The 25,288-nt window shown below is 37.5% G+C and overlaps 2 protein-coding genes across 2 annotated transcripts in view; one reads left to right on the forward strand and one right to left on the reverse strand.

Moving 5' to 3' along the window:
• The first annotated feature begins 769 nt into the window (after window positions 1–769).
• LOC140145890 (uncharacterized) lies at window positions 770–3,558 on the forward strand. Its single transcript, XM_072167596.1, has 4 exons — window positions 770–858; window positions 2,120–2,259; window positions 2,906–2,968; window positions 3,409–3,558. Exons 1-4 carry the CDS (start codon window positions 820–822, stop codon window positions 3,527–3,529), a joined length of 363 nt encoding a protein of 120 aa, XP_072023697.1. The 5' UTR covers window positions 770–819; the 3' UTR covers window positions 3,530–3,558.
• A 3,437-nt stretch (window positions 3,559–6,995) lies between these two features.
• LOC140138250 (angiopoietin-1 receptor-like) overlaps window positions 6,996–25,288 on the reverse strand; it is a 43,010-nt gene continuing 24,717 nt past the window's right edge. Inside the window, exons 10-26 of the mRNA XM_072160167.1 lie at window positions 23,953–24,240; window positions 22,525–22,839; window positions 21,228–21,298; window positions 20,719–20,935; window positions 18,816–19,124; window positions 18,264–18,557; window positions 16,962–17,120; window positions 16,016–16,200; window positions 14,834–15,086; window positions 14,401–14,511; window positions 12,630–12,821; window positions 12,017–12,129; window positions 10,967–11,037; window positions 10,109–10,149; window positions 9,239–9,335; window positions 8,666–8,765; window positions 6,996–7,890 (exon numbers count right to left, since the gene is read on the reverse strand). Of these exons, the coding sequence (XP_072016268.1) occupies window positions 7,477–7,890; window positions 8,666–8,765; window positions 9,239–9,335; window positions 10,109–10,149; window positions 10,967–11,037; window positions 12,017–12,129; window positions 12,630–12,821; window positions 14,401–14,511; window positions 14,834–15,086; window positions 16,016–16,200; window positions 16,962–17,120; window positions 18,264–18,557; window positions 18,816–19,124; window positions 20,719–20,935; window positions 21,228–21,298; window positions 22,525–22,839; window positions 23,953–24,240 (3,230 nt within the window). The 3' untranslated portion in view covers window positions 6,996–7,476. The remainder of the gene's footprint in view (window positions 7,891–8,665; window positions 8,766–9,238; window positions 9,336–10,108; window positions 10,150–10,966; window positions 11,038–12,016; window positions 12,130–12,629; window positions 12,822–14,400; window positions 14,512–14,833; window positions 15,087–16,015; window positions 16,201–16,961; window positions 17,121–18,263; window positions 18,558–18,815; window positions 19,125–20,718; window positions 20,936–21,227; window positions 21,299–22,524; window positions 22,840–23,952; window positions 24,241–25,288) is intronic.

Raw genomic sequence — 25,288 nt, forward strand, 5'->3', positions numbered from 1 at the left:
GATGCCTACATTAACTTGTCGTTTGTTGTCGTCTCTGCATACCGTAGTGTAGGCCCTATGCTTTTTACTTGTTTGCCCGCATCAAGTTGGTGTACATTTTTAGTCAACAATTATTTATGCTTCTGAAATATTTCAGCCTCTTCGATAACGTTTGGTGATTACATAAGGAGTGCGAGACGTCTTGAACGACGCGAAGGCATCCCGTGCCACGAACTTGAACTTCGAAAGAAGGTAGGAGTGGTCACTTAAATTTTCCGATTGTAGGCCCTATCCAATCAAAAATATTGATTTTTCGAACTTTCGCCAATTACAGTTAAAACTCCAATTGAATACGGTATATGATCAGTCAGAAGGAATTGGTTTTCAATCCTGCGCCTTTTCGTGATCCTAGCATCCTCTTTTTATGACATTTTTAAGTAGATATCCACGAAAAAAGCTTATTCCCAAAATTTCAGTTGATTCCGATTTTAATATACTTTTATACATTTAAAATGTGCATTACACTGCTCCATAGACAATGTGTGGTAATTTCGTTCTGGTGCACCAGATCGAAATTTAAATGTCACGATATCTTTGCTAAACGAACTAATCTGCAAGATATTTTTTGTACATAAACATTAACCAGAGGTTTCCAGTGATATAAAAATCTCAACTTTTTTTTTGAGAAAAGTGGGGGATCACGAAATGCCCTTTTAAGTTATTAAAGTACAAATCTTTTCTAAATAAAATTAAACGATTTATTAATACCCTTTGTTTCTTCTACAGTTTCTTGAATACGATCGCGATCACAATGGGAGAGTGACTTGGCATGATTTTATTATGGTAGAAGCTGTCAACTACTTAAAGAAACTACCCAATGTAAGCTAACATAAAATGCAATGTTAAAGGAGTCTTTCGTGATCCTAACATCCTCTTTTATGACATTTGTCAGTAGATATCCACGATTTTGTGTTTGCGAGTTAGGCATGATTGAGGCCACTGTAAGTTGTAATTTCGTTCTGGTTTTGCTAAACGAATTAATCTGGTTTTGGTACATAAACATTATGTAGCCAGAGGTTTCAGCGGTATAAAATTCTCAGCTTTTTTTAGAATAGTGGGGGTATGAGGCTGTGGATCATGAAATGTCCTTTTAATTAATGATAAAAATGACATAAATTGAATATTATAGATAAATTACAGAAAAAAGTAGGCCTAGTACATATTTATTTACATTGTATCTATTTTTTCTAAAATCCTCTGTCCCGGCCGAAAAATGTCTTACCGTAATGTTAAATGTATAAGCCACGGCTATTCTGCAGGCGGAGGTATTGGCTCCTGATCCTACCTCAGTTATCTCACCGCTAAACTAGTGATATTTTTAAGCACTGGGCCTAGGCCTATAGCCTAATTATTATAAACCTGATATTCAAGCTGGCGACTTTTTCAAACTTTGTTTTTCTAATTTCTTGTTGAAACAATTTTGTTTATTTGTATTATTTCTTCTTTAACCTGGGACACTCAATCAGTTGAAAACACAATATTAATCACCTGTTCTTCCTTGAGGCCCAAATATCATGATAATGAAATGCTCACTCAGACTGTGAGACATTTTTAACCCATCCAGTAAATTCACGCTCACATATCTCTTTAAAATGGGAGCGTTAATATTTTTTGCATTTATTTAGTGTTTAGCTTCGAGTTGATGACTACATATCAAATTTTGAAATTTATGTTATAATCTCAGGTCCACAGAAATATAGCTGTGTTTAGCGACTGCTCAATATTTTCAGGGCGATTATTGGAGTTGTGGCGAAAAAATCAATACCCCCCCCGTTCCGCCTCCACTCAAAATTTTCGGATTCCCAATTTGTTTCCCCCTCGCCTGTTCTCCATTTAAAACTTAATATTCCCACTCAACATGCTCAAGGTTCAAGTAAACAATATTCAGACTACCCCCTTTAAGACCCAACAAGGCCCCTCAAACTCCTATCACCCCTAGCTAAATATTGAACGGTCCCTTAAGTCATAAATTTTATGTTTTTGCTTGGTTTGATTGTCTTATTGTTGTTGTTGTTGTTGTTGTTGTTGTTGTTGTTGTTGTTTTGTTAAACAAACACTTATCGAATTTTTCAACACTTAGCACGAAATATTACGGTTTCTAAAACCTCTTGAGGTAGACCGATTGAGGAGACTCTTCCGCCACCTGGATGCAGCAAATACGGGCGTGCTAACCGTGCCAGAATCTGAGAAGGCTTACAGGACGTGGCTTACAAGCTTAGAGTAAGGAAAGAACCATTATTAAGGACGAATCCTTGTTAAATGTAGAATTTAATTTGATTAAAATTTGTAATACTTGCGATATATCTTTATTTGAATTGATGTGTTTAAGAATGAGAATAAAGGTAAGTGTTTTTAGCCGCTGTCGAGCATCTATCGTCTCATATAACACGGGCGACATCATTATTTTTGAGGTATAACAAATATGAGATGATAGATGCAAGACAGCAGCTAAAAACAATTACCTTTATTCTCTAAATAAACCATCAGTATGAAATAAACATGTCTATTTCCAGCATTCTACATTGATTTGAATGTCATCAATCTGATGTTGCGTAATCGTGAAAATAAATTAGACAACTCGGAATCATGCAGCTTAGAGCCGTAATTACGAGATATGTGTTTGATACGATTTCTCGGTTTTGAGATATAGCATAAAAATGTCATTAAATGCGTGTAAGTTAGGGTATGGGGTGTTTGATGTTGCATTTCAGCTCACGCACTCTTTTATGCAGCCACGATTTCATAAATTTCCCGTGCGGCGATTTGCTTAGAACTTTGCCTTGGTATGTTGAAAACTCCAAAGAAATATTCTTTGAGAACGGCATAGGCCTCAATTTACCACATCCACCACACTTTTTCTTTTCAGTATTCCTGTACAAGGCGAGATGATTAAATCTGAACAACGTGCTTCAGGACCGAATCACAATAGGTAAGCATTCTGTGTACAATATTTTAACGCTGCTAGCGAAGTAAAACACTTATCTTTTAAGGGATCGGATAGCGACGTTTGCACAGTATATTTGTAGGACATGAGAACACATTAAACATGCACACCAAATCGCATTCTGAATACGGAGAATGTCCTTGTGATATCAAATAATACTGGTTTTTTTCTAATCCGCAATAATACAAATTTTATGGCAAATTATTAAAGATTGATATTTTACAGCAACAGTCCTCGAAGTAAATTTAATCTAATAAATGTTAGCATAATTAACAACAGTAAATTAATTATTGAGTTTATTTACGTGATTCGTGTTTGATAATTATTTATCTAACATAGGCATAATGTTGTGATTGCCGGAGTGTTCCTTTAACCAACTACGTGTGGTGCTTAATATTATTAATTTCTTCATTCATTTGATTCAGATTAATAACGTGGGAGAGATTTATACGCAACAAGGCGTTGAGCATCATAACAGCACGGCCCAATACAAGGACATTACGTCCATATTTGACTTCCATGGAGCATCATTGGATGGACTCATAACTCGCAACAAACAATTTATATTTTGTTTTTCTGGTGATTTATAAAATTAAGTGAAAGAAAAGGATATTTATATAAGTTGCATAAAACAAATATTGAATGTTTTTATTTGTTCAATGAAAAGAACATTTCATAAGTGAACTATGAACTGTTCCGACCAATTCGGCAAATCTTATTGAATGGAACAGTCCCTATTTCACGCACGTCATGTAGTTATTACCATTGTCCTCATAAACATTCAATGTTTGTATAATGTTTCGTCTTGGCGAGTCAGTGACGACAACGCGTTGAGGCACCTTTTTCGTGAGCATCTATGCGGCGTTTTTAAACGACTGTGCGAGCTTTGGGCGTTCGCTCTCGATTTGCTCCCAATGAAATACGCACTGACGTCACTAACTCGACATGGTAAAACTTGTGTAACTGTTTTCCCATTGGCGGCACCGTGATTTGATTCATAGGGATATTTTAGGCCTAGAGAAAATATCTTATCCTTCCCAGAATCCTTTGCAACATGATGCATCCAATCATTTCATCAAATGACGCTCCCTTTTGTTTTCATCTTAAGAATAGACTGGCTGAGCATCAGAACATGGGTCGCTAGTCAATAAATAAACATAATATTATGTTGCAAGATCTGGATGTGCTCTGTTCGTCACTATCGACCCATGTTGCACTGCAGAGCAAATCAGTACAGAAAATTGAAATGGAAAAAAAATGCATTCTGGGAAGTGTAAGATATCTTCTCTGTATTAGGACCGTTATAATTAATTCTCACATTCCCGCTCTTTTGTGACAGCACGCATTTTTTTTTAAAGCGACAAAGACTACGAAATCACATTTTGCACAAAATCGCACTTTTATTTAAAAACCAAATAATTAAAAAATAATATATTTCTCCACAAATTTGGCATAACAATCTACATTATTGCAGAAAATAAACCATTGTCAAATACTGGAATCATGTATGCGTTTTCCGTCCATGTTTTGTTCTGCAAAATGAAATGTTTATACAGCTATTATAAAAACTTTTATGTCAGGTTATATAAAAGGGTATAAAACGTTTTAATAACATTCAGAAAACATTTTAGAAAACTTAATGTAAAACATTTTAACATAATTTTATTAAGTGTTGACAAAATATTTAAAAAAAATTAGTTTACCAAATAAGTTTACCAAAAAAACGACATTTTAAAATGTTGTTGTAGTTGGGTTTAAGAAACAAAATGTCCTTTAAAGGAGGATTTCGTGATCCTAGCATCCTCTTTTTATGACATTTTTCAGTAGATATCCACGAAAAAAGCTTATTTCCAAAATTTCAGTTGGTTCCGATTTTGCGTTTGCGAGTTATGCAGGGTTATGTGTATTACACTGCTCCATAGACAATGTGTTGTAATTTCGGTCTGGTGCACCAGAACGAAATTCAAATTTGGCGATATTTTTGCTAAACGAATTAATCTGCAAGAAATATTTGCTACATAAACATTATGTAGCCAGAGGTATCCAGTGGTGTAAAAATCTCAACTTTTTGGTAAAAGTGGGGGATGAGGCTGTGGATCACGAAATGCCCCTTTAAATAACCTGACATTGAAATGTAATTAAAAAAGTTTTGACCAAAACGCGTTAATAACATGTTTATAACGTTTTCTTAACGTTTATAACCCTTTCTTAATATTATACAAATAATACTGCAATGTGCTGTCCTGTATATGTATAACCTTATATGGTTCAATGAAGAACCGCTAATGGTTCTACAAAGGCAAGAATGGGCATTTTAGACCTGAAAAAAAACATGTTTTACCCCAAATTGTGCCTCAATGTGGTATGATGCAATATTTTTGTTCACAGATTAAATTATTCATATACCCTCGAATATTCACAGATTAAATTATTCACATACCCTCGAATAAAGACCTACAATTAAAAGGTTCTTGTGCTGTCCTGTATATGTACTAGTATAACCTTAATGGTTCAATGAAGAACCGCTAATGGTTCTACAAAGGCAAGAATGGGCATTTTAGACCTGGAAAAAAACATGTTTTACCCCAAATTTTGCCTCAATGTGTTATGATGCAATATTCACAGATTAAATTATTCATATGCCCTCTATTATTCAGAGCAAAAATTAAGGTTGCAGTCAATTTTCTTTTGAAGTTTTGACTACTTTAATATAATATTTTAACATTTTGGGGTAAAATTGTAAAAAAAAAAAGTCACAAAAAAAATCCACATTTTCCAACCAAAATATCTCAGTCCACGTCACTTTTCAGAATTGCCAGTCAGGGTACTATAACGAAGTTCTAACCCGGCTGGCACCTTTGTCCAAAATTGATGCACGAGACCCTATGTAGCCTTCTCTACTTTTCTTCGAAGGCCAGAAAGAACAATTTTAGGGTTCTCTTACTTTTCCAAGAATCCTATTCTCTACATACAGGACAGAGAAGAACCGGTATTTGTAAGAATGACAAACGTTTAAAAATATATACAAAACTATAGTAGTACTCGGCATAAAAAAATATAATTTGTTTGCCAGCGCAAACCCGACCCTTTCCTTTTGCAAAATGCGCCTAGCCTTTGTATATACCACTGCACTTTATCAAGAAACTCTTACGGTGCGTCTTGCAAGCCATCAAAATGCTAATAGTCCATTTGATGTTATGCTAAGACAGTTGTAATTATTTTGCCACGTAAACGTTTGATTATTCGTACATAGTACCCCATTATTTGGCCACTTCTAACATTACAAAGTGGCTGTTGGCAAATCATATTGTATTGCAATTTTAAACAATATAATTGAACAAAGCCTTGGCCATATTAAACGTTGCACAATTTATTCTGCACTAGAACTTGCACAAAGGATAACCCATTGACGAACTTCAGATTAGCTTCACGCTTCAAAGTTATTTTCAATTCTATAATACATTTTATTTCAACATCTTTTATTTGCTACACAGCATTATTGAGCTTCATTGGATCGATGCTATTATATACAGTAACGCAAGAAATTTGCAGATATAATTATTATATACATACAATTACTGAACAAAAACAATAGAGATTTGTACACCTACCACAAGACTGTACTTGTTGCACATAATTTATACATTTCCTTTACGACCAAATATTCGCTCCCTGCGACCAACACCTCCAAATAGAAGGACGAAATACAGGTGACTGTATCTGCACTGCAGATTTATCAGAACACCTCGGACGCATTTTGGAATGTCTGAAGTATTCAAGAGGAAAATTATCTAATGGTGCAGCAATCAAATTGGTTTATTTTGTGCAAGTCTTTGTGTGCTTGACATTCTATTTGTACAAGAAAATACTGTAATATAGATGTCTGGATAAATGTTTGCAAAGAAGATGATGCATATTTGACAACATCAGAAACGTTATACATATATTATGTTACATTATTTTTAACACATGGACTTTTTTGGAAGTGTTTTCAAATTAAAATCTGAAAAAAAATGAAAAATTTGAAAAACTTTCGCATTGACTTGAAAAGATCAATTGTCATTCACATCGCCAGGTTACCCAAAGTATCTTAGTCATAAATTTCACGACTCTCATACGTTTGCAGACTATTTTTCATACTTGAACCAATTATTGGTTTAATAGTTACATGTGCTTGGCTTCGTCCGGGTTTATCTTCTATGTCTGAAATCGTAGAATGATAGCCTGTACCGCAGTTTTATAGTTTCATTGAGCGATCAACCATTGGTCAGTAAACTAAACGTTGACTCATCACCAATCAAATGGATCCTCTCATTCTGATCGACCCTGGTGTAGTCAATATTTTACCTGTACAGCAGTTTTATAGTTTCATTGAGCGATCAACGATTGGTCAGTAAACTAAACTCACACCCAATAACATGGATCCTCTCACTCTGATCGACCCCGGTGATTAGTCAATATACAATCGTTCATCGCTATCGCTGTCATCGATTTTAAACTGCCACAGGTCCTCTATTTGCACCTAATTCCATATCAGGGTTTTCAAAAATCGGCGATGTTGACGAGGTCGTCATAGGAAGGAAAACATCGCCACCAGATCCAGAACTCTCAAAACCACGAGAATTTACGCTGTGACGTGACGTGACGCTAGCGTGACGTAACAACTCGTTACTTCCTCGGTGAGAAGACTGTGATGTCACGCTGCTTTGGCGCATGACGCTAGGATGCCTGGAGCCAGAACCTCCACTACAGACATCGTTGGGCGGCATTGCGCATGCTTGGTCTGCAAGAGTGTCGTCAATACGTGACCAACGTGTTAGTACACCTGGTAAGAGATCCTCGTCGGATTTGATATCAGCGTATTTGAATGATTCTTGTCGCTGTAGCAATTCCGTGTTCACGTAGGTCTGAAATGATTTTGAAATGTAGAATTATAATTAGTTTCAAAGGATAACATAATTATTATAATGCTTTTTGACAAACATGTCAAAATGATCACACACCCGTTTCCAATGTACACAAAATAATGTTAGTATTGGTTTGTCAAGAGGTACCAGAATCGTAAATTTAAATCACCCCATTGCCATCAAATGTAAACCAGTGTTAGATATGACACTTTCAACTGAGACTGAAGTTAGGGACGCACCATTAGATTTCTAGGGGGAATGGAAGTTTCGGAATTAAAAAAACTTGCAAAGCAAACAAAAATGCATACTTCTGAATGAACAAAAAGAACATGTTCTGTGATTGGACCATAGAATGAAAAGTAGAATTCTATAGATAAGACCTAAACTTTTATGCCCCCTCCCCCTTCCCCCTTGGCAATCTATAGTGCACCCCTTATGGGGAATTAGCTATATTTTGTTTAATTTGACAATTTGCAGAGGCTTTTATTTAACTCACAGTAAAGACAACTAAAACATAATTAATACTGTAGAATTACCAAACAGTTTTAAACGCAAAACAGCACTACAATGTCAAGTTTCTTTTGGCCATTTTGGAAAAAATTAAAATTTTCGTACGGAAATGAAAATTAATTCGACAAATTTAGGTTTGCCATCTCTTAGCCTATGTAATTGTGGTTTCTTGATTAATTATAAATTAGGGATCAAATCAAAACTCAACCACCGGTCGAGTGTTGATTTGACCCTTACTTCAAGTTGATTTTGAATAATATTTTACCTTGTTGGCTTCAATTAGTCGTGATAAGGCAATGTAAAGTTGATCAAATGATGGTCTGTCGTGTGGTCGATCTCTCCAACAATGGCACATAATGTCATACCTAGAACAACACAATGAACATTATAAAAATCAGTCGAATAATATTAAAATACATAGTAGAATACATTAAAAGCGCAAATATATTTATCCAAAAAGGCATAGAAACTCACAGGAGGACCGATCATTACCCCATCAAAACATTCGATTTCTGAAAATTTGAACCTCAGCGCGTATTCGACCACGCAGTTTTGTTATTGATAAAACAAGGTTCGCTATTGATAAAAAAAACCAGGTATGTTACTGATAAAACCAGGTTTGTTATTGATAAAACAAGGTTCGCTATTGATAAAACCAGGTATGCTACTGATAAAACCAGGTTTGTTATCAACTGTTGAAAAGGTATTTAAGGTATTGTGTATGAGTTTGTTGTTTCTTCTGTGATTTGCTTTATACGCACGTGCAAGTTGTTTGTGGTGCGGGTTGGGCCCGGGGTTTGGGACTGGGAAGGGGGTGATATTTTTATTTGACACTTACACTTCTTCTTCGCAGTTCAATGGCTTAGCCATACGGTATCCAAGGGGCAACTTTTCATATAACTCTGCACAGCTAAGTCCCGGGTAAGGAGTTCCTCCTGCAATGCAATGGGAATAAAATAAGAGAATAAGATTGGTGTTATTTAATGATTGTAATAAAAAGTGGTGGGCGACAGGTGACTCTATGATATCTTTAAAGATGATTTTCAGATGTGTATTTTATTTAAATTTGAAGTCAGAAGTGCCAGGCATATTTTTTTCTTGAACGAAAAACGAGGAAAAACACTGACAGATGCCACAGATGTGCTGGCCATGGTTACATAATTCAAGGACAGATAATACTTTATATTATGCTATTCTATTTGTAAGTGCAATCTGCCATACCCCTGTAGAAAAGTTAAGGACAAGTCTTCCTCAGAGGAAGTATCTTTTTCAAATGGAATTAAAATTATTTTGAAACCCATACTTCCACAATTTAAGTATTTCAAATTGAAGTAACCAAATTGACTATTCTATTTGAAACCCAGAATCTCTTTGTGGATTACATTAGCTAAAGCTTCCACATAAGGCGGTTGGATCATCATAGCCATTGTGTTAACCCTCTTGACACTACTGGTCATCTAACAACATTTCTGATTGGTTGATATCTTGACATGCTCATTTCAATTGCCAATTATGACTAGGCTTTAAACTAATTATGGCCAAACTTGCATTTGCAGATGATTTTATTAATACCCTCCTTGATTGGTTCAAAATTGGACACAATATTCACTTTAGCCAATCGGCAGGTAGCTCTCTTGGGGTTAACTTTTCTTCAGAACAATGACTTTCAAATTTTTAACACAAATTAGCACATTACTTTCCTACTTACCGAGTGTAACTATTTCCCAGAGCAAAATTCCGAACGACCAACTGTGAATTGAAAGCAGAAATTAGTTATAACCACATTTCAATATCATTGTTGAAATAGCAAGAAAAGTGTGGTTTAAGTTGCACGACCTAACAGTGGTATGTAAGACATGAAAGTGAACGTTTATATTTTGGACGCTGTTTTCTGTTTTTACCCTTAATTTGCAACATAGGCCGGGATGTTACCCAGGACACGGGAAATATTATGTAAACAGGTCCCTGTCTACACTTATCTAGCGTTACTTTTTAAGGAGAATTTGTTTTAAGTGCAAAAGTTATGTAAGGCATCACGCATAAAGTTATGTAAGGCATCACACTGAGTTTGGTACTGTAGCACTATCGGTGCCTCGGTATGTGCTGATGCCTCGAACTGCTATCGTATACCCTGATGATATGACAAATCGTATCAAGCATAACTCTCGCTACGCGGATGTTGACTGCAGACGGCAAGTTTCATTTTTTTTTATTCAACAATTTAATAATTGTAAATTTTCATTACCATATTTGGAATCAGCACAAAAAATTAATGCATTAACATAAGAACAAACAAGCCAGCCTAGCATTGGTTTAGTGGTTCGTCAGATAGCTCTTGATATTTTGAGAAAATATCTAAAAACTTGGACTGTATATCATTGAAGCCTATGGCTAACACCCAGACGACACCCAGAGCATTATTGGATACCATAGAAATAGTCATCGGTACCTATATAGTCACCGATAGCCCTATAGGACCAACCTAGTACTTGTTGCCTTAATAGCAAAAAGTTACTTTACAAAAATAGAAGTTACTGAAGTGAAGAAGTGAAAGATATATACTTACACGTCGCTTTTTACAGTGTATACACTGTAGTTCAAAGATTCTACAGCCATCCACCGAACTGGAAGTCGCCCCTGCAAAATCAATCATATTTGGATTTAGTAAGCAGTTTCTATAAGTTATACAGAGAACATTTCCTCTTTCGGTTAGCAAAGTGAACGAGTCACATGTAAACGAAACAAACAAATATCTCAACAAATCAGAATGAAACAAGACAAATGCAAAATCAAAAGAACAAAAAGTAAAGAAAACTAAAAGGAAAAAAAAACGAAACAAAATAAATTACAGGTTTAAAGGGAAATCTTCAGCGACTCGGTTTTGTGTATATTACCACCAATGTTATTTTATTGAACATATTTTCCAGAAATAACACCCAAACAAGAGCAAGACATACTATAATATGCTCCCATATTCTTTATCAAATAAACGACCCTGTAACGTGGGGGTGCTGTACTCCTGAGTGCAGAATATTTCATTAGGCCTACCATGTGATACATATCGGATGAAAATATTAGCCAACATTATGATATAAAATTGGATCGGTTGAGCCCATATTTATTGGTCGAGCTATGAGTTTTAAAATATTGGACGAGACGTAGTCGAGTCCAATATTTTAAAACTCATAGCGAGACCAATAAATATTGGGCGTAAAGCATCAATTTTATCATTAATATGTTTTGGATCCAATATTATCACAACTTGGATCCATCAAAACATAATAATGCGCAATATTGGACCCTTATAACACACCTTGTATGATGTCCTTAGAACGTTTAACATTAACGTACAAGTTGTCCTAAAAAGATTTTAACACTCCGATGGCGAATATGTTAGGAAAATGGTGAAACCTGTGGGATATTTGAAAACTGTACCGCAAAGAGGAATAATCATAAACTTTAGAGTTCGTCATCTATCTTTCAGGCCAATAAAGTTGCCAAAAGGCAATATCTGACTGATAATAAAATACTTAAGTTAAACTTACAAAAAGAACTGCTTTACTTATTAATCATTCGAATGTTAAAATCTTTTTTGGACATCCTGTATTGCACTTACAGCAGTAGTTTTAACATAAACTTCGTCACTTCGAGACAACCCAAAGTCGGCTACCTTGCAGACGTATCCCTCACACACCAATACATTCCTTGCTGCCAAGTCACGATGCACACACTGTAAAAATAATAAATATTTTTTGTTAAATAAAACTTTGGTTTCAAGTGCATCACTAGCGAAAACCAGGTTTATTATTGATAAAACCAGGTATGCTATTGATAAAACCAGGTTTGCTATTGATAAAACCAGGTATGCTATTCATAAAACCAGGTTTGCTATTCATAAAACCAGGTTTGCTATTGATAAAACCAGGTCTGCTACTGATAAAACCAGGTTCGCTATTGATAAAACCAGATATGCTACTGATAAAACCAGGTTTGCTGTCAACAAACCACGTGTTTTATTGCTAAAAACCAAATGCTATTAACATATTCAATAAAATGCCCATGATGCATCCAGGTTTGGATAAAGTGAAAGAATAATGTACGTTTTCAAGACCGAATAATTTAAAATGTTGAATCACTGATTTCAGGCATGAAACATTGTATGTATTCATTAACAAACATATTTTGCTAACGTTTGTTTAACCGATTAATAAAGCTGTGTTAGGAAACTTACCCTTTTTCCGCAAGATGCTGCATTCCTAGAGACACATCTGCCGCAAACCTGAGTAGTTGTTCCTGAGATAATGTAGATACTGTATTGGCTCTGTTGGCATATGTAGGATCGGTCTCGAGACAGCGACTTTGACGCAACAGATTCAAAAGATTACCGTGTACGGCGTATTCGGTCGCGACGTACAAGACGCCTAAAATGTAAAAATAAAAAGAAAATATACTTAACCATACTTAACAATTTATCCGTTCAAAGATTTTGAAACACAAAGAAAAGGGCCCATCAAGGGCGAATAAGATTCTATTAATGGATGATTAAGAACCGTACCTTCTGCCATGTGTACCAACAATTCAAATGATTAAGTGGCCCAGCCGGGGACCAAGGGGAAGCTGCTCCCCTCCCGCCTCCCGATGGAGCCTCTTGGCACCCCCTGTGGGATGCTGGCAATCGAATATTTAAAAATGTTTACGCCTTTTTTACCATGAAACTTTTCGTCAAATCCCCCGCCCTGAAAATCATCTGGCCCCTCTTCTCCCCTCCTCTCTCCTTAGCTACTGGACTGCTACTGAAGACACCATGCAGATTTCCTATCCATGATATCATGACAAACGCGATTTGCTTTTAGTATCGATTAAACCAGATTTGCTATTGATAAAAAAAAGTTTGCTATTAATAAAACTAGGTTTACTATTGATAAAGCAAAGTTTTCTATTCATATAACTTGGTTTGCTATTGACAAACCACGGTATGCTATTTTCAGTGATTGACGAAACCAGTTTGCTAGCAATAAAGCCAGGCTTGTTGTAGACTTCTCCGTAGTCCACTTTGCCAATTGTGCACTACTCTGGCTATTACATTTAAGCTTAAAACTCTGATTTAATTAATGAGTGCACAATTGATAGGTTTTCACAACTGATCTGACTGATCTTTTCAGTCACCGTACGCCCTCTGTTTGTTAGCTTCCCATGTGGACTACTGACTCTGCCCTGAGAGTTAGGCCAATTTCTGGCCTAACTAAAATTGGTGATGATGTAATGCATCTTTAAAAATGAATCTGGCTTGTGATTGGTCGCCCAGACCTCGTTATTGTTTAAATCCTCCCGACGCGTACTGGTACCATTATAACTATACATGGTACACAACTATCTAGGGAATGCGGCGCTTTTGTACTGGTGGATGAACGTATGCATCTAGCGCGTATTGTACCACCATGCTTAGTCTTGTGGTTAGATTTTATTGATAAACAAGTATGATTGACAGTGTGTGAGTCCCGGGGTAAAGTTCTGCTTAAAAGTGAAAGTCCATAGTCGGTTTTTCGGATAATAAACTGGCAGATTCTAAAATTAGAATTGTTCAGTATTGAAGTGTCATTATAATTATGCCATTATGATATGTTGCATTCAATAATATAAGCCTACGTAGGGCCTATACTTTACTTTTACTGTCACAAATATAATTATATAGCCTAAACTTTTTCATAACCATTTTATACTAGTATTTTGATGTAGGCCTACTAAATATCAGTATAATTTCGAGTTCAACTGAATGCGTTCATCATGATTAATAACATTTTTTATTTATCAAAAATCGACTATGGCATAGTCTAGGCTTGTTGTTGATAAAAAAAACCCATTTTAATTCCTGTTTTAAACTAGTATTATTGTAGTATATTAAAGAAATATACATGATGTTATCCTAGGGATGCTATGCACTCCAGACACTAGAAACCCACATTGCAACACTCGTAATAAAGAATATAATGATATTCTTACCCATATTTTCACTGGCACCGATCAGGTTCACAATATTTGGATGGTTTCCAACTTTTGCCATGATGTCTAGTTCTCCCATGAAATCACGCTGGTCCGAATCACTTGCACCTTCTGCAAAGAAAAGTAACCATTTGTTAGAAATTACAGATTAAAGTATATATACCTTATAATTATAGAGACAACTTTTGCATTCATTAAGCATATCTAATAGCATATTTAAGAAGGTCCAAATTTGATAGAAAGCAGATCAGACCATGGCCAGACAGTAACATGAGTTTGTGGTTCCCATTAGTTTCTCTTCCCATGGGTAATATATATGTATACGGTCTGTAGCACAGACTAAGCTGGTCCATTCTTGTGACCATCGCTATGTTAATTGGAATTTCACATTTTACAATTTTACATTAGGAATAGTCATTAATTACACATTTACCTTTCAACACCTTGACGGCAGCCTCAATCGCAACGCCCTCTTTTTTCACAACCGCTTTCATAACTTGTCCAAAGTTGCCTTCTGCGATGATTATATTCTCCATTATCATATTCTCCCAAGGAATTCGCCAAAATTGTGGTATTGGGGACAACGGCGGTGCATAATTAGAACTTAGAGCGCTGAGGAGTCTATCTCGCTGGCTTATTCCGTTACCTTCGTCGTATTCGTTTGATATAGAACGCTGTCGGAGAAGCTGCAGGGAATCAGAAAGAGTGATTATTGTCCGGGATTATTGTCTAGCTGTAACAAGTAAGGCCAGAGTAAAAATTTGATAGCAGGCCAAAATTCGGTCGTTTCAAATATTGGGTTTTGGTTTTGGTCACGTGGTTTCCTATTATCCCGCCTAAGCTCTTGACTCGCGTCATTATCGATACTTTTGTTTGTACCCTTTAGAATCAAGGAGTTTCGGTTTGCATTGCAGTTTGTAATCGTGTGAAAAACGAAGTTATCTGATCTAAGTATACAGAAGATGCTTTAGATGTTATGATTGCAGATAAGTTCTGGTCCTCTTTTTAATCCGCTGAAACCAAAACTTATAATTTGAAACGAGGGATTGACATAAGAATAAGGATACAATCAATGCACATTGTATGGCGCACATGTCTCTCTCGTATTTTAATTCTTCGTCATCAAATCACAACCACACGTCCACTTACAGATCAAAAATCTCATTATAGACCAAGTTTATCATACTTCATAAAATATTTCAAATAACTGGTTCCTTTGCGTACTTTGTTTTATAAGGGACCAAACCAAAAGTTCGCTTACTTTCCATAAACAAAAGTCCTTTAGTTCGTTGGGTCAAAAAGTCCGACTACGTTTGTTAAAAAAAACTAGTTGACATATCGTCCTTCTATAAAGATGATCGTAAAAAATAGGTGTCATTTCTGTCACATGTGCATGATTTTTCTCGGAAAATGAAAATGTCAAAACTCTGTTTTGATATATTATGAACTCAGGAACAGCTATACCTAATAGCTTCACCTGACGCATTGTGCGGTAAGATTAAGAAGTACATTGCCGTTTTTAGGTTAAATGGCTAAAACAGGACAAATATGGCGCCTGCCATCCCATCCCCCTTATTTGCTTGAAAATGCAGAAGAGACCACCTTCATTACTTACATCAGTGTATCTCATTACAACGGCTGCATCTGAAAGTTCTTCTGGACTTGTTCGTTTTGATTTCCAATACATAGCGCCCGCTACGGCTAGTGCCACAAACAGGACGATTGCGCAGAGAGTGCCGATTGCAATAATAGCAGTAGCTGTCGAATCAGTGCTGTCCTTATTTGCAGAACGGGGAATGTCTAAAATATCAAAAATGAAGTTCTTTATTTTACATGTATTCATATGTTTTATATAAACATAGAATAGAGGTTATCCACATTACTCATATGTGAATTCTAACAAAAGGTGCTGGTTCCCGTAGTATTCCTCATTCAAACTAATTTCAACGCAACGACCTCGGAGTTACCTGCATGATTTTGGCGGGCAATTTTGAAACAGTCATGGCTGCAGATGCAGGTACTTCTTTTGAAAGTCCTAAACAAGGAATATAGCAGTCGTTGATAGGATATGCAGCTTATAGAACACGGATAACCTCTATTATGAAAACTGATACATGGTGTAGGCCTAGATAAAAACCAAACATTGCTGGGTAGTTCGCCTTTGGCAATAATTATTTTGAAAATATTAATCTTTAATCTTTATGCTCTAAGACTCAGTATGAAAAACAATAGTAAATGCCAGATGATAAGCACGCTAAGAAATAAAGGTTCTAAGAAGGTTCTAAAGTTGTCATGTCCTCTCAGGAGAACCCTTAAAGGTTCTCTAAAGAACCAAAAATGGTTCCAAAACCGTCCAAAATGGCCCTTTGTGAGAGGTTCAGGAGGGTTCTCCTTAGAGGACAAGAAGAGGTTCTATTTAGAACCTCTATTCTGTGACTGCTAGGTTTGCTACTTTTTTAGACCTTGTGAAATCAGAGAGTTGCTTTTCAACTTACAACAACTGTCATTTGGAAGTCTTAGTTTTTTAGGTTTAATTTAAACCAGAGAAAGGATCCACTTACTTTTGACGACTGGCACTGAGGTTGGTTTTGGACCTGGATTTGTGCGATACATTGTGGTTGTTTCTTTGGTTTCTGGTGGCGCTGTTTGCCCTGTAGAAAGGAAAACGGATGAAAATGTAGAATGGTCATTTCGTTGATTTTTCTTTTTTAACTCTTCGACTGCTGATATGGTTCCCAAGATAAGAGTGACGCTAACCCTAGCTGTAGTCTAGATTGCTGCCCTCATTCGTCAACCTATACGATGCATAACACAGTAGACGGCTGGTGATGTTAGTCTAGCTGTAGCGCAACCTTTGATCCTAAACGTAATAATCAATTATTGCTAATTCCAATGTTGGTAATTTTGAGGATTTTTCCAATTTCATCTCTTTTTATACGACATTTTAACCTTTTTAAAACTCTTTTTGTGTGGTGAAAATTTGGTGATAAACAGTGAAATAAAAGAGTTAATCAATTCTTGTTATACCCGAACACATCCATAACACTCCGCCGTCCCACATCCACCCCACACACCGACATCGCCCGGTTAATAATTACATTATGCAGCAGTGACACTGAAATGAATACCCGGGATCGATACACGTGAATGTGCTATGCACGATTTGATATTCAGACGATAAATCTCTGGATACCGGGGTAGAAAATAATGAATATCTCCCGGAATTGATTTAGTCTAAAGAAGCCAGCTTTTGTTCCATGCACTTGAATATACGTGTTCAACGGATATGATAGTCGTTAGCTTGCTTCTTGAGATCATTGCGTCTTGAACTCAAAAACTGACAAAAATATTCTGATTTTATGTGCCGAACTATTATAGCGTAGCTGCACTCACTCGTACACTCGTCTAAAAGCATATGACCATTGACCTCATCAATGGCGTATACATGCTCACTCACACACAGAGAGGTCAATTACCAGGCTATTGTCAGTAGCCTTAGTCGGATGTCCCTCGGCTCATTATGCGTCTCAAAGGTCGGAACAAAATGGCCCTGCGTGGCTGTGGATTCAACCTACCATGGCGATTTCTGCCATAAATATATCGGGGCGATGACACTCTGCCCCACTACTCATCAACACCCACTCTCCACGCCCGCGAATGCTCTATCAGCTCATTTCACAATTCACTCTCTTACTCGTTCGCAAGGAATAATAACCGGCTTATCTGTATTAACACTGGTTATAGGTAAGCTTTAGTGTATGCTCGGACCAGCATCTGATGATGTAACACTCACCCAAACATCCACCTGCACATCCCCAATACGTCCCACTCTACCCACACATAGCCTACATACATAACCTTACCTGGATTAAGAGTAGTTGTAGGTAGACGATCACTATACGGGCCTGGCCCTGCTTTAGTGTATGCTCGGACTTGCATCTGATAGCCTTCCGCGGGTTTCAAATTTTCAAACCCACACAGTAGTGAAGTGGTGTTGACATACTGGACCTTACTCGCATCGGCAGAATCGATCAATTCACATTCGAAAAGGATAATGATACCGTTACGTAAAGGTTTGTTCGGCGACTGGAATCGGATACCGAGTGTGGTGTCGGTTCGGTGGGATATCTCGCTACCAATCGGTGGACCACTTGGTGCTTCAAAAGGGAAAACGATAGAAATTGTCACGAAGTGGAAAATGACATCTTTACAAATATAGCTAAATATAATAGCGCTTTGATTGGAATATTGATTGATTGATTGATCGATATGTTGATCGATTGATTTATTACCTGTTTCAATTGTAGCATTTTGTACGTCGACTGCACCTGCCTGTTTGATTGTTAAATTGATTGATTGATTGATATGTTGTTGATCGATTGATTGATCGGTATGTTGATCGATTGATTTATTACCTGTTTCAATTGTTGTAGCATTTTCTACGGCGACTGCACCTGCCTGTTTGTTAACCGCTTTTACATAAACTTTATAGGTCGTAAAATTCTTCAGGTTCGTCTGGAGATATATATACTGACTGTCACCTGTAACGCTGTAAAGGAATGGATCCAATCCTGTACCTTCTGAACCATCTGGCAGAATTTCAAAAAATCTAATATCGAAGTAAGTGATTCGCCCATTCTTTTGAATAGGATCGTGCCAAACAACTCGCAGAGTACCTGCAACTGTGGTTGATCGTACTTGCAAATTTGTCACAGGACCAGGAACTACAGAGAAAAAATTAAGAGTTTTCGGTCAAATTGTATTCAAAATAGTGAAATAATATTAGTAATAACTGCCGGGAAGGGTTGCTGTCCATTTTAAGCTGATATAACAAGGTAAAGTGAAAGAAATCTCACTGGTTATTTCTATGGGAGGACATAAAGTCATTAGGCTACAATAAATTAGGTCAACTTATGTGTTTGAATGTATCCTACGCTTCAGGTGAAACCAGACGGACAAGAATGGTTGTGTACATGCAGATTGCTTTTTATAGGAGTTGCTTTTGGTGGTTGGTTGCTTCTTTCTTGAATTTATTGGAGTCTTGTAATGTGACGATGTGATATATAGTAGTTTGTTCCAGTCCTGAACTATTCTTGGACAGAATAAGAATAAGACTTATAACCTTGACCTTGACCTATGCCGTTCACTCCAATTGGGAGTTGAGTGGTGGCATCCACATCTTAATGTCCCGCCAAACTGTTCTGTCATCTGCTGTACGACTGGCATTTACAATGGAGTTTAGGTTGGTTCTTTTGCAGTCAGCTAGCAGGCAGTCTCTCCACCTCTTTGGTGGTCTCCTTCTAGGTCTGACTCCCTGGATGAGACATTCGAAGGCCATCTTTGGAAGGCGTGAGGAGGAATTCTCTTGACGTGGCCAAAATAATGCAGTCTCTTCCAGGTAATTCTGTCCAAGATGGAAAACTCAACACCCAGGGTTTTGCGGATGGCGGAGTTTCGGATCCTGTCTCTCCGTGTTACTCCCATTATCTTCCTAAGGCACATCATCTCAAAAGTGAGAAGTCGATTCTCATCCTCTCTTTTCAATGTCCAGGTTTCTGTTCCGTAGAGTAATTTTGACAAAACAAGGACCTTGTATAGCTCAATCTTGGTGTTGGTTTGGATGTCCTTAGCACTCCAGATACTCTGTAGTCTGCACAGCTTCTATGGCTTTGCCTCTGATCAGGATACTTTTTGACTTATAACAGTCTTTGCATATATTGCACTATTAGACAATACCGATTTGATTAGCATCAGTTTAGGTTATTACCGTATTTCCTCGAATAGTCGCCCCGGAGGTGTTGCATTTTTCAAAAGGGCCGTTTATTAGAGGTCATTTTTAGAATTGTCATTACATAAGCTTAAATCTGACACTGAAATGACGAACTATGAACTTCCGGGTTGACGACCAGCAATTCGCCAATTACCGACGCCATTAGCGACTATGTTATATATGCACATTGGTAAGCTTACTACACAATATTACATGGAAATATATGCATTTTTGAAACATCTTGGTTGAAAAGTGGTGAGGCGTTTAATTAAAGGGGGCGACTATTCGAGGAAATACGGTACTTTATTGCTGAAAAGTCAGCATGGATTGTGGTGCAGGTATATCCTAACATACAAAACTGGGCAAAGAACTGTGGCACACTCAAAGCACATTTCAAGCTCAAATACACAATTCTTATAGTCATTGTACCAACTGCTTTATGTATTTCCATAGAAATGTAATGATAAAATAATTCAACGAATTTAAGGTTTTGTGTGTAAAAGATGTACAAATGTCAAAAAGTTAAAGACTGCGTTAGAGAACCCTACCTCCTTCTAACGTTTTCTGTCTTCCGATCGCCGGTGACGAACCAAAACCTCCGCAATTTTTGGCTACTACTGTGACCCCATAATATGTGTACGGTACCAAATCACTGAGTAGGACTGATGTTTGAGAGCTATCTACCATAACCTCTTGTATCACAGCACGTGGAATAGATGGCCGATATTGCACTCTGTAGCTCTGAATGTCTTGGTCTCGCAAAGGCTGTCAAGACAGGAACATTGTCAAAATAATAACATCAAAAAATGATAAGAAAAGAGGAACCACTAGAATGTATAGAATGTACCTCATTTCTTAACATATATAATGAACCACTTGTCTTGAATCACTGAAATTTCAGTGAAGTAATTGGATTCCTTGCCCTATAATATACATAACCTTTGGTTACCAGTGTGCAGTTAATTTTTGAAAAAATGCAAAATTAGTCACAAAATTTATCAAGGGTGTAGTACTACATCATCATCATCTTGATCATCATCATCGTCGTATTTCTTACCTGCCAAGTCACTCTTATTGTTGTAGACGTCTCACTCCTGAGTACTAAACCTGTAACGGTAGTTGTCGGAGCTGCAAGGAAACGTCAACGAAATCAAGTTTACATATTTACAAACAGCACATCTGGGCAAGTTACTACGTTATCCCTTGGGGACATACCTGCAGGGTCAGATTTTCTACAGGGGTAAGCAGGTCCGGGCCCAGGGGGAGAGGGGCCCAATTAGAGAGGGGCCAAATTGACCCATGTGTGTGTAATTGTGACCAATAATATCATATTATTTTGACATAATAATTTTTGCGCGCTTCGCGCAAATCTGTTCCAATTTCAACTATATTTACCATTTAAGCTTCAATATTACAGTATTTTTGAGTCCAATAATGTTTTCCGTGCAGCAAAAAGTACATCCGGCCCTGGGGCATATCATAATCATTGGGGTTCAGACCTTGCTCTCGCTCTCGCTCGCCACCACTCGCCCACTCGCCCAAACTCTATTCTAGTGAACGATTTTCCACTCGCCATAGACATTATGGCTCGCTGCGAATCTGAGATTAGTTATATTCGTCTCAGCTACGAATCGCCCACAATTAAATCCAATTTAAATTTAAGTTTTAGTACTTTCAATGTATTCGATTTTCATTACTACTCAAATATCAGATACAAATATAGTTTCCACAAATTATCATGATTATTGCTTCTCATGGAAAAAAAATGAAAACTGCACGTACGATAGTCTTGCATTTGGCCGACGATGTGGGTCCTGACTGGCTAACCACCCAAACTTAGTGTCGCAAAACAACCCATAATCGAAGGGCCATACCTCAAAAACGTGCTTAGTTTTTTAGTCCCATTGCACCCTGCGTACAAACTAAATACACCTCATTTATTCTCTTGCTTGTTGTATATGACATAGTCTTGCGCGTTTACTTCTGTCACCTCTCAATCCAAGATGGCGTCCAAAATGATCTCCACTTCTCATATTGTATTACAATATTTTGATCATTATATTACTTTCAATATCAATTCGTGATCATGACGCGACTGGTATCATGGAAAAGATAATTAATCTCTCTACATTTGATATATACCAAGGTTAACGGGTTACAAGAAACTATTGTGTCAGATGCAATAAGCCAGCGATTTAATGAGGTGTACTTAGTTTGTACGCTTGGAACAATGGGGGTGTACAATTTAGCCAATATGGCCCTTCAATTACCAGGAATAAGTAGCCACACGAAGCATGATACAATTTTGACACGGGCTCGTGAGTGGTCTGATTTACAAAAATGCATCACCTTACCTTCACACCGTGTTTCAAAGACTAATTCTGGTCCTGGATCTCCAATTCCAGATTCGCTCGGAGTGCCAGGTCTGCTCAGTACAACGCGTACTCCATATTGCCGATTACCAAGAAGTCCGCTTAAAGTAAAGGTATCACTTGAAGGATCGGGAACTGGTAACGGATCATAGTTATCAACGGACGTTAAGTGATACTGCACGTGGCGCGCAATAATTGGTCCATCGCCGTGGTAGACACTCGCGTTTAAGTTAATTATCGTTTGACGACCAGTTGGAATTCCCACGAGATAAGGCTGAAAACGTGGGACTGGAGGAACTGCGAAAAATTAAGAACATACATAAGTTGGTCAAACGTGCTGGAATTCTCTACAGAAGTCAGTTTGACCGAAATTCATTCCCACAATAGGTGGGGTGCTAACAGCGTACGTTAGCACCCCACCATACACGATCAGCAGAGCGTACAGTATGCGTTCCCGTACGGCGTACGCTTATACGTATTGTTCCTGGATACGCAATGACAGGGTAATTTCTGTTAGATTGACTTCCGCTAGAGATCCACAGGATCCCCATACTCATGAGAGTTTTTCGTGGGAGCATTAGCTACTATGGTGTTTCGGTATAGTATTATAATGTAAATCATCTTTCTGCAAGTCAAGTTTTTTTAAGCCAAGCAATGTACCAAACCAAGACTGTTCAGATGCTGTTTGGATGTTTACAAATATTGTGCAATCTGGGTAAAGAAAATACCGTAAAGATTCGCCTAATAGCGCGCATGGGCTCCTCTGCCTTAAATTTCACGTACAGAAGAGAGCTTCCTCCTCTGAAAATTAAAGGTCCGTGCCCTTATTTGCTGGTGGGAATTTTACGGGAGGGCACGTTCAGGTTGTGCCTCAAATTCCAGTTACATCAAGAGAGCCCATTATGCGCAATTAGGCGAATCTTTACGGTTTGTCATAGAGTCTATAATTATGTAGATAACCAAAAGTGAGTGGTGTTAGAGACTGAAATCAGTTAATCCATTCTCGTTACCCAAAGAGCTCCAAAGGTTATAACAAATATTGTGCCATAAAAAAAGGATTGTCAAAAGTGAGGTCTTGCGAAATGGCATTTCCTGAAAGGAGTAAATGTTTGTAGAAATTTGTGCCAGCTTGGTGTAGGGCCGGGAGTGTGGAAGTGCAAGCAGCTAGCAGTAACAGTGTCCTATTATGGTTAATTGTGAGTTCATACGGGACGATCATTAGCCTGTTCAAGATATGGCGGGCACAATAGGATGGTGCTGCACGAAGTGGGTTTTAACCCACTTCGTGCAGCACCATCTTAAAAGTCTTTTGAATTTGCCGGTATTTACCCAGATTGAAGACTGCCCTCCTTTTGTGTACGCCATACTTCGAAAAGGCTAATTGAATACAAAACAAACAAGCACACTTACTTTTCACCGTCAGCATAGCTCGACTCTCACTTGTTCCAGTTCTGGTGACTGCACGACACGTATACCGTCCCTGTTCATCCGTCGTAACCGTTTCCGTTATAATGAATTTAGCCGTAACTGCATTACCTAGCTGTCTCAATTCATGTGTTCGCAGTGGCAGCCCTTGCGGTGGGAGTAGAGTGATGGTGACGTCTGCTGCACTCACGTCCCGTACAGAACACTGTAATCTAGTGGATTGTCCAGCGTTAACCACTTCATCCTGAAAGTCGGATATTACAGGGGGCTCACCTGTGTGTTAGGAGAATGAAGAAAGAATCAATTACTACGGTGGTGTGAAAATTTTCAGCTTGATGATTAATTACTGAATATTTTGTTTTAGTTTCCAGCACCTTATATCTTTGAGCCAACATATTATGTCATAAAATAAATACCTATTGGTGAAATAATTTTTCTGCTTTTTTGTGGTCGTTTTTATTATATAAACTGTACGTTTGTGTGCAAATTGAGGGCGCTATTTACATACATTGTAAATTTAAAATAGCCAAATAATATGAATTATTCCTTACATTTCATAATAAAATGTTTTTGGAAAATTTCCTTGCCATTATGTTGTCTTGTTTTGATGTTCTAATTCCATTATACAAGTGTATACGATTTCAGATAAATAGCGCCATCATTGTTCAACTTTACTTAAAATGAATCCAGTTTTAAATGTTATCAAACAAACGCGGCAATTAATTGGCTGTCAATGAAGCACTTGGCTTCAGTGGTTGATGGATAGTCACGCGGCAATACAAAATCCACCATGCACGTGAGTACGCGCTGCGACTTCTCTGGCATGAAATGGATATCCGACGATTGGTGCCTCGGTGGTTGCCGCTCCTAGTCTAGTCCCATTGTAACTATCGTACCAGAGGAGGCTTAAAGGCATTCCTACAATGCACTATGATTGGGAAATTTGATCAATATAATCTAATTTTAAAGGCAAAGTTCCCATTGCCACACACACACAAAATTGTAATTTTAAAACTGCAGCCAACGAGCTCCCACTGCTTCCGAATGTTCCCACTGCATTAATTTTATTCATAAGTCTCAATGTTTTGGATGTTAAATAAAAGGAAGGAAAACACCAGATATTTGCACACAATCCCAATGCAAGCTATGGTCAACTGTGCTACATGTGTACAAAAGCCAGACATACAAGGTCAGAAATCCCATTGGGTTATGGGAATGTCTTTAAACATCCTCTGCTATCGTACATTAAGCTTATGGTGAGCTACAGATCCGGGTGATATAATATTAGTGTGACTTCTACACATGTCACGTCCTAATTCCG

This window comes from Amphiura filiformis, chromosome 2 (assembly GCF_039555335.1).
Source record: "Amphiura filiformis chromosome 2, Afil_fr2py, whole genome shotgun sequence".
Classification (NCBI taxonomy): Eukaryota; Metazoa; Echinodermata; class Ophiuroidea; order Amphilepidida; family Amphiuridae; genus Amphiura; species Amphiura filiformis.